Genomic DNA, 10,589 nt, shown 5'->3' with positions numbered 1-10,589 from the left:
AAAAAAAAAAAAAAAAAAAAAAAAAAGACCGAAATGCATGTTTTGATGATGATTGACCAGAGAGATCAGTAGATACCAGGTTTTAGGTAAAACAATAACATTAAATCTGTTAGTAAAACAAGAACTCTTACAAAAGCAAAGAGCTTTACTTTGATCAGATGACTTGATTGAGTCATTTCCCCTCCAAAGAAAGCCGAGTCATAGTCCATCTGTGTGGTTATGTCAGACAGAAACCACTAATAATAGGTTTTAAGAAGCAAAATATCACTGGTTACTTATGTGTCTGACAGCAAACCACCTGGTTTAAGGTTCACCTCAATACTTTGCAATGTAACTCTAGATGTCAAAGACAGAGGTCAAAGGTTTACTGTAGGATTGCTCACAATGTCTCTGCTATTTTGGTCCATTCTTCCATGGAGATCTACTCAAGAGCTGTGATGTTTTAGGGTTGTTGCTGGGCAACACATATTTTTGACTCCCTTTCCAGATTTTCTATTTGACTGAGTTCCAAAAACTATAGACTACTCCAGAATGTTTTAATGGTTTATATATTTCACTCCTTTGTTGCTAGCGTTGTTGATTTGTTTGGGATCATTGTCATGCTTGAAGAGCCATGTTTGATCATCAATGCTCTCACTGATGGAAGGAGGCTTTTGTCTAAAGTTTCACTTTTCATCCTTTGCAAAAAAAAAAGCCCTAGAAAAAATGATCTTTTCCCAAGCTGCTTGTTTGTTGTAAATCAATTCATCTCAGTCTTTTTCAGGTAAACAATCTTGTCCCTGGTGTCCTTCGACAGATCGTTGGTAATGGTGGAGAAGTTACAGTTTGATTGTTTAAAGGTGGGGACCGGTGTCTTTTATTCAAACAGGTGACATTAATACAAGTAACAGGGGGAGAATGGAAGAACTTACATTTTGATCTTGACTGACCACATGACGTTCTCCAATTCTCCTCTGGATCATCCAGATGATCTCTGGGAAACTTTAGATAAGTAAGAACATTTTCATGTGTCATAATAGTAACCTTAATTATTGTGGTCCCAACTTTCTTCAGGTCATCGACTTGTTCCCAAGCTGCTTTTTTGTTAAAAAACGGGTCATTGAGTCTTTTTCAGGTAAACTATATTTTCTCTGGTGTCCTTTGATAGCTCTTTGGTCATGGTGGAGAAGTTTGAATGTTTAAGGGTGTCTTTTATTCAGATGAGTTCAAACAGGTGACGTTAATACAAAAAAACACGTGGAGAATAGAAGAACTCCTTAAAGAAAAAGTAATAGGTCTGTGAGGGACACAATCTTTGCTTGTTTGTACTTATTTTCGAATTAAAAAATTATACTACGTGATTTACTGGTGTTTTTTTTTTTACATTGTCTCTCACAGTATAAATATATCCATAAAAAACATGACAGACTTCAATCATGGGAGACCTAAAAAAACTTTACTTTCTAAATTAGGAGAAACAGAGATGCAGAGAGCCTTGATAGTTGTAGCAGATTTTAATCTGACGCTTGATAGTTGAATTAACAAACAAACTGACAGAATCTTTTTATACTCAGCAAACAGACAAAAAAAACTCAGTTCAAAAAGTAAAAAGTTAGGAAACAACACAAAACAACAGTGCCAAGACTTTAAAAAAAGCACAAAGCTTTTGAAGCCAAATCCGTCACATAGTAATGACTCCAGTCACTTTAGTGTGACAAAAGTCTTCAGAACCGTTGGCAGATTTGCCAAAATTATTCAGATTTTGTTTCAATGAGACTGAAATCGAGTTTGTTCCGCTCTGCAAAAGCTGGACGATAACTTCTCAGTTGTTATGAAGGATTGCAAAGCAAACTAACACGCTGGCACAATACTCTCATCTCCAATTTAAAACATGACAAAGTACAGAGATCCAACACAAAATACACCAATACACCAAAACAGTGCTGCTTCATGAATTCAATTTGAACAACTTCCATTTGGGCAAATCAAAACAACTAATAAACACGAGGTTCATTTGGCACATACAACCATAGCACAGCTGGCAGATAGTCACAAACTAGTCCAAACAAGAGTTCAACTGGGCAACAATGTGCAGCTGAAGTCTGCTCATAAAGGGTCCCAGCGCCTTCATGCATCTCTGCTGCCATCTGGTGGTCATCACTGTGAAAAACTCATGATGGACGCTCTCAGGAATCAGAAGTCAAACATCCTGACGTCTGAGAATTCTCTACAAAGGCAGTAAAAGTGGATCTATACATAGTGTTCTTCTGTCAGATGATCTTTTCTGTAAAAAGTCATTTGATCAACTGTCACAGAAAAATAGATCAACATTTTTTTTGACTTGAGGCAAAGCAGTGAATCTGAAGGTGACGGTGACCTTTTTCAGAAAGAAAAAGATCAATCAGGAAAAAGAAAGTGAGGATTCCCAAAAGCTTAGATGAATGTCAGTTTCATATCGGTCTTTTTTCTTTTCCTTTGAAACTGTTTTTAGGCTTTTATTTTGTAGTGGCAGTTAAAAAGTACAAATGTGGGAAAGTGGTGACAGATACAGAGAATTGGTTTCAGGCTGCAAATTCAGAAAACTTAAAAAAATAGGGTTTTGCTAAACTTAAAAAAACAAAAAATTTCAATAAATGAAAAAAAAAATGAATGCTTACATTTGTCTTTGTTATCAAGTGTCTGAGCTTTAACTGTAAATGAAGGCACAGCAGTAAATCTAGAATAAAGAAATAAATTAGTGAAAATAAATACGACAATGTTTGAACCTAAAGAATTCTAGCAGATTAGGTGGGAATTCTACCATTAAATCTTGTTTAAAAAATCTGAACAGGTATGAACATTTACTGACTCACAACAAGGAATAGTAGGGGTGTAACGATAAATCAATTAATCAGAATGATCCACGAAGAGGAATTGACGAAATATGAATGGGTTTGTCATGAATTCTAGTTGACCCTTTTTGTTTGTTCACATATATAATTTATTCTTGATCATCTCGCAAAAAAATACAAAAATGATCTGGAAAGCTTAGTCTGAGTCCCACTGGTTGAATATTTTGACTATAGATGTCTTGAATTGATTTTAAGTCGGTGAACTGGATAGTTTAAACGAACCAAAGTCGACTATGGATCAACCACAAATTATGATATGAATCAAATCATTCTTAAACTGAATCGTTACACCCCTAGAAAATATACTCTTTCATATCAGATGAACAAGAAAACATGATGAAAAACTAACTTCAGAAGCACCTATGGGCTCTTTGAAGATCCCCCCTTTATATTTAAACCAGATTAAATGGTACAATTTTATGCTTTTTATCATTTCTTTTCTTTTTTTGACTGTTATCAGAGTTCTGCTGTCAACACAGCTAGTTTAAGAACTTTGAAAAACAAATATTTAAATGGAAATGACAAATTACTTCAAATATATTTGTACATTTGTAGCTTTCTAATTTAATTTGAAAATAATATAAATCCAAAATCAGAGTTTTATGTTAAAATTTGCAAGACTGAGCTGTTGGATGTTTAGTTTTTCTTTTTTAACGCTATAAAACATGTATGAACTTTTATAAACTTCAATCTGTGATTTAAAATAAAGGCTTTAACCTTCTTGAATTATCAATAATCCAGCATTCATGGTCTCTGGCTGCTATGAGTTTTGACATGTGGAGCTGTTGATACTAAAAATGTTTTTTTTTTTTTTTTATTCTGCTAAAAACAAATAATGTTTACTGAATGTTTCTTAGATGAGAGGCAAACTTAATACCCTTTTAAAAAACTTTTTCTGCAATGGACCCAAACTGGATGGAAGCTTTTTTACACAAAAAAGAGATTTAACAATAACTTTGTGCTACCATAAGTACCTTTTCAAACAGTGTGTGAGTGTATTTTTAATCTGAGGTATGCATGTGTGTGAGTGTATTGTATGTTTTCGTTAAACCAACCATGCTGGTTGATTTTTCTCACATGTGGACTTAAAAGGATGTGCTTGTTAATCTGGTTCCTGCAGCAGACTCACACACGTCTTTTCTTGAGAGCTCACTGTGTTTTTGGCTCCTCTGGATTTCACCCAGAACTTACTTCACATCACTTAAAGATACACAGGCGGCACCGTTGGTTTTGTTCACAGACAGCTTGTCTTTCAGCAGCTTCATAAAAACACACAAAAAAACATGTAAAAGAGAACACAATTTACAGTGGGGAAGAAGTTCTGGCAGAAAAAAAAAACATTTCTGATTCTGACTGTGCGACAGTAAGAAACAACATTGTGACTGATTGGAGACAGAAATGAGAAATTTGACACTGTGTAATGCTGCATTTCTTTCAATTATGGTTCTAACATTTTAACCCAAAAGGATTAGCCTTTATAAAGCAGCATTAGTTCATCAGAAGTTAACTGTTGGTGGAAAGTAAGTCTACCCTCATTTCCCATCATCCCTTTCTACTCAAAAATGCAGTTTCAATCTTAAATTATTTGTGATGAAAATCACCAAGAACACAATTTTCACACTTTAACGTTAAGATACATTTTTGCCCAAATTTGCTAGGAGTTCATGTGACATTTGTTCCATATGAATTCAGTGAAGTTCAAAGGGAAAATCTTTGGATTTTCTAGCAATTTGATGCTTCTAGCTATTTATAGGAATGCTGCAGTTTTGTCAGAACAAATACTACAATCAATTTGTTATTATAAAAGTGTCTAAGCACTTTGATCTGTGATTTGGACTTGATCTGACTGAAATTGATGATTTAATAAAAATATGTGTAACTATAAATATCTTTTTGTGTGATCTTTACCATTTTCTCCATTCAATTAATCATTTCTAAGTGTAATGAACTATTATAATTAACATTTTTATCATGACAAATACCCTAACTGAAAAGAACAAATTAAGATTTAAAAAATAAAATGTAATATAAACTTTACCATATTTTTTTAAATATTTTCAATTAATACTAATATCGGATGGTGAATTTTAGTATTATTGTGGTTATTTTCTTTCAAATAATCAGTGATTCTATATAACATCTAAAGTCATCTGAAGTCATTCTGATAAAAATCTGCTTCCAACAAGAGCTAAAACCATGTTGATTGGAGTCTTTCACAAGACGGCGGCGGTCACGTCTTCTCTGATGTATGAGTCACATTTCACGGAGGATCATAGCAGCTTTGGGTAAAAGTTTTTTTTTCCAGATGATTCAGAAAAAAAAAACTAGGATTTTCTTCTTTTTTTTAGTCTCACTTCAAAATACTTAAGACAACACAAAAACACAAGACCAATCAAGTTCCAATAAATACAATCAACATCTTTTTCTTTCTTTTTTTAACTTAAAGTTCACTTTACAGTCAGTTTTGTGGAATTTTATCAGTATGTGGGAATTTTTTTTTTTAGTTCTTTTCCACAGTTGTTGCAAAACATCTGAACCTCTTTAAGAAACTCTTAGAAATGCAGCAAATCTCTGTATCTACAGTACTTAGACTTTATGACAGGTGCTTGATTCAGTTCAAAAACCTAAAGTTCATTAGTGACGTCTCCATCATTCGGGAGTTCTCTTCATTTCCCTGTGGAAGGGACACAGCGTCCTTCAGGGTGACGTTACCTCGACTTTTTCCCTCCTTTTTGAGCCGACCTGCGCCCCGAGGCTGGCAGTCACAGAGCCGACACTTTGACAATGTTGATTCCGGCTGAGCTGGCTGTGGTCTGGATGCTGGGAGGGTGCGACCTTCGCTGCAACGGGCCGTGGAGGCCGTCGCCGTCCGAGGATAAAGCCGGAGGTGATGGGAGGCTGATGATGGCCGTGGTGATGCGACCGCTTTTGCTGTTGATTCTGCTGCTGTCATCAGGTTTCACGTTCAGATTTGAGCGACTTTGAAAGAAAAAGAGAAGAGAGCAAGCAGGTGAAGCAGGTTTGCTGCTGACAGAGTGAAGCTGCAACAAGTTGCTAAATAATGGATAAAGTGAGTTTTTCATAATTCCAGGTCTTCACCTCCAACTTTCAAATTAGTTTTTGCGGAACTATTGCCAAATTGTGCTCCAAAGCTTTGGAACATTTACCTCTAAACTTTAGACTAACCTCGTCTCTATCCATTTGGTCCAACATGTCATTCACTCTGCTTTTTACCCTCAAGTCTTTTATTTTGTTCTTATCCCCTTCTTCTTATTTTTTTTTTTAGACTTTTTTACATTAAGATTTTAATGTGGTAAAGTGCTTTATAAATAAAGAGATAATAATGATGAAAAATCAGAGAATATTTCAGTCATACAGAAACAAGCAGTAAAAAAATAAAAAGCAGTTGTGTGATTAAATTGTATGCATGTGGATGGTGAATTATGTGATTTTTAGGATCTCTATGACTTTTGATTTTCTATATATTTATTAACTTTTTAGCTTTTTTAACTTTTATCAATTGAATCAATTTTATTGTCTTATGCCGTGTTGAAAGATGAATTTCCGTTCATTGAACAGACAATGAAGTCTATCTATCTATCTATCTATCTATCTATCTATCTATCTATCTATCTATCTATCTATCTATCTATCTATCTATCTATCTATCTATCTAAGAATAACACAACGACACTGCCCTCTAGTGGTGAAGACAGAATTACAGATTTGTTCAAAGTTAAACTCGTGTATTTATGCTATTAATCAAACATTTACTTGATAGTTTGATAATAATTGACAAAGGATGACATCAATCAAAAACAAATTTAATCAAATAGAAAGGATTTTTTTAAATGAGTAAATTATTTTATTTACATCCTTATTTTTGCATTCTATTTGGTAAAATGTGGCAAGGTTTAAATTAAGTTTTCTAAATATTTTTATTTATTTTTCTTTCATTTCCATAAACATTTACAAAAACAAAACAATACAACATGCGTTTTTGTGAGGAAAATAGAAAGAAAATGAAGAAAATTCCCCTTTTACTAAATAATAAAGCCAATAGTACACTTTTTTAAAAAGGTGTTTTTTAAACTGAGTTTAAATGTTAAAATATTTTTTTCAAGTCGGCATAAACTTTATTTAAAAGACAGGATGACAGTAAAAACTAATTTATGACAAATTTATACATATATAAAAAGAATAATAAATTCAATTCTCCTACCACTGTTGAGTTTTACCTGGTGCTGTGCGACAGCGGGTCGCCACAGTGTATGCGGATGGCGCTCAGCTCGTGTAGTGCGCTCTGGTGGGCTGAGCTGGGGTGTGAAGGAGGCAGGCCGGCGCTGGGAAGAGGAGTGTTCCGCCTCTCCTTCCGGCTGCAGCAGGTCACTGCGGGACTGTCGTGGCTGGCGGTGGAGGGGCTGTGAGACGGAAAAGTCTGCAGCGCCGTCTCTAAAAAGTTCTGCTCGTACATTTGCTCGTCCACAAACTCGTGAGCCTGGAAGAAAGATCATTGAAGAAAGACGGGTTAGAATCAGGAACTGGGTATTTGTCTGAGTTATCAAATGTTAAAGGGTAACCAAACCAGGAAGTTGGAGGCTGACTCTTGAAATGTGAAAATCCAGTCAGAGGGGCGGGGCTTAGGGGCAGGACTGTTATCATTACTGGAGCTGCAGATCATGATGTCAGACTTCTGAAACTTACATGGTTTGACCAATCACAAATTCAACTGTAATACCTCATTTTAACCTGTAGGGGCAGCACACAGACAATTTTCGACTATATTTTGAAGAAATAAACAGTTTTATTTCAATTTGTCAAGAATTTGGCAATGACCAACAGACAGCACTTTTAAAGCCCCATTTATAGAGATCAACAGCCAAAAAAAGTTTATTTAGGGTTTGGTTAAACCCTAAAATTGTAAACTCTCGATTATGATAAGCAATCTGCATTTAGATGATTTTTCATCCTTAAACTGAAATTGAGTCAATCAAAAGTTGAATAACAACACAATTTGTAGAAACTTGTTGCAAAACTTGCTTTAAAAACACCATTCTAATGTAAATAAGATCATTTTTCTATCATTTTCTACAGCCTGGAAAGCTTATCACAGCTGAAAACACCTATTAAATGTTACAAGTACCTAAAAAACACTACAACCTTCAAGAAGACGTTTGACTGTTTGCAGCCGTGTGCTGTTTCCTCACAAACTGAAATAAGAATTTCCCCTAAACTCTGTCAGCGTCGCGTTCGTGCATCATTCCTCTGCTGTAACTGAGCACAGATCCAACGTGGGAGAAAACTGTCACTGTGATGCTGGTTTGACAGCAGCTGAACTCCCAGGAGTTCTCTTCTTTAGACCCACATGTTCCGTTATGGGGAACATTTGAGAAACAGAAAAGAAAAAAAAATGGATCCATTAAAAGAACAGGATTTTAGATTTTTTTTCTCATGTGGTTGACAGTAAAGATGTCAAACAATTTGCTTCATGCACTCACTGTGGTTTTCTCCAAACAGTGCAGTAGGTGGTGGTGTTGGCTCTCCAATAAAGACACCGACTTCTGATCTTCCTCGTCTTTACCCTGAACGACAAAAAAAGGGACAAATTCAGACGGACACAGATGGGAAAGAGCAGCCAAGGGATTCCAGACTATGTGGGTGTAAGTGTGGACACGGATCACCATACCCAGTGAGCCTGAAATGATGGTTGGATATGTACTGAAGACTCTGAATATCAGCTTTGTCATCAGTAATGAAAAATCAGCGAAGTGCTTCCTCTGGCCGGCCTCATGTCATACATTTTAAGTGTGACTATCTCCGTTTGTTTTGGCCGGTTGAACTTCTGTTAGGACCAGGTTCCATCTGTCATCTCATGTTAGGACACCATGGACACACTTGGCCAACAGATTCTCCCCTGATCAGCAGTTCACTTTTAATTTACCTTCCCATACGTTATTTTTCCATCACTCTTATCCACTATGAAATAGTTGCTGATTTCCAAGCAACAAAAATAACTTCCACTTTCAATTTATTGGAAAAATTACTTAAATTCCAAATTTTAAACCTTCATGACAGCCGACGTTCTGATTTTTATTATCTAAGAAAGAACCTCTGAGTTATTTGATGGTTTTTGAAGCATTATTGATGTCTGAAAGAGAAAAAGAAAACAGAAACTTACGGAGGCATTTCTGGGTTCTCTTCAAACAGGATCTGTCTTCAAAGCTAAGCCTCAAATATTGCTTCGTCTCAAAGTAATCGGAATTGCCAAACAACACGAGAGGTGAAAATAAATGAATTTTCTTCCTAGAACACACAGTGTTTTTGGAGGATTTGGGAAGGATGCTGACCAGACTTACTAGTCCAGGATTGTAAGGACATAGACAAAGAGTGCAAACCTTTCATGATTTTAGCAAATATAACTTGTATTATTTGTTGAAAACATTAAACATAGAAATGCAAATCAAAAATATTTACTAGGTTAATTTCTTGTAAGAAAGTTCCTTGGTAATAACTATTTTATTATTGGACAGCTTGTTTTTTTTTTCTTTCAAACATATTTTATAATAAATATAAAAGTGAATATATATGTGAAATAATGTATTTTACTTTGTAAGACACGTGCATTTATGTGATGAACAGCAGAGCGGAGTTTGAGTTTAAGTCTAATTCATTTATGTAGAGCCTTTAAATGACCTCAAACAAAGCGCTGTACACTAAAAGTTCAAAAAACAATAAAAAGAACAGCTAAAATATTAAAAAGACTTCCAGATAAAAAGTGGACTTGGAGATAAAATGTATAAATAAGTGACATAAAAGCATAAAAACACACCAAAATTTGTTTTGTTTTTAATCACACAGTTACATGAATTTACTACAATTCCTGATAATCTGAGAAATTAACTTCCTTACATCCAGAGTTACAGGGCCCTTCTAAAACTTCTAAAATTATAGAAACATGCATTTATTTCCAAAATTCTGTTCAAAAAAATTTAACTTTTATAGAGTATAGATTTTTTCATTGATATTATTTATTGTTTATTTATAGTATCCGCATTAGCTGTGCTAAGCAGACAGCTACTCTTCATGGGGTTCTTCATAGGAAACACATCATACAACAACACAATTCATAAAAAACAAAAAAAAAGTAAAATAATTTTATGCTATGGACTTTTTGGCTTAGAAAAAACATTTTTTTTTTCTTGATTCTATATTTATTTATTTGCACTTATACAACATATTGCAAAAACAAGTATAGAATAAAAGTAAAAGAAGGTGCAGGGAGAGGGAAAACACCCATATGAGAGTCTTTACCTAATAACATTTTAGATTTGAGATAAAATACAATTACGCAACATCTTAAAAACATCAATACAATAATATTTTTTTTTTTATTAAGATGGGTTTGTAGTTTTTGATAATGTCTTTTGATTCATTAAGATTTGTCATTCATGTTTAGATCTTGAACATGTTAGATAACAGAGCAGAATGATGGTAAAAGCTTTAACCTGAGCATCCATCCGCAGTGATAAACAATGCCATGTTTGATATTTTTTTGCATTTTTAATTCAAGTAAAACTGCTGCAGCGGGATCTTATTTGACACAGGGTGGATTTTATTTTGAAAGGAACTTGCCGCTGGAAAAAGTAAAATAAGTCAAACCATGGCTTAATGGCCACAAAAACATAAATGAATGCATTTTTCTAAACTTGAAGTTGGTCT

The 10,589-nt window shown here is 34.5% G+C and overlaps 1 protein-coding gene across 2 annotated transcripts in view; it reads right to left on the bottom strand.

The window, feature by feature from the left end:
- Positions 1 to 1,474: 1,474 nt before the first annotated feature.
- Positions 1,475 to 10,589, bottom strand: part of LOC112145226 (potassium voltage-gated channel subfamily D member 3) — a 113,836-nt gene continuing 104,721 nt past the window's right edge. For both annotated transcript variants that reach the window (XM_024270354.2, XM_036212003.1), the window contains 3 exons: positions 8,369 to 8,452; positions 7,109 to 7,368; positions 1,475 to 5,849 (listed from right to left, as the gene is read on the bottom strand). In XM_024270354.2, the coding sequence (XP_024126122.1) occupies positions 5,633 to 5,849; positions 7,109 to 7,368; positions 8,369 to 8,452 (561 nt within the window). In that variant the 3' untranslated portion in view covers positions 1,475 to 5,632. The remainder of the gene's footprint in view (positions 5,850 to 7,108; positions 7,369 to 8,368; positions 8,453 to 10,589) is intronic.

The sequence above is a fragment of the Oryzias melastigma genome, linkage group LG5 (genome assembly GCF_002922805.2).
Source record: "Oryzias melastigma strain HK-1 linkage group LG5, ASM292280v2, whole genome shotgun sequence".
Classification (NCBI taxonomy): Eukaryota; Metazoa; Chordata; class Actinopteri; order Beloniformes; family Adrianichthyidae; genus Oryzias; species Oryzias melastigma.
This window is presented reverse-complemented; position numbering and strand designations above follow the sequence as displayed.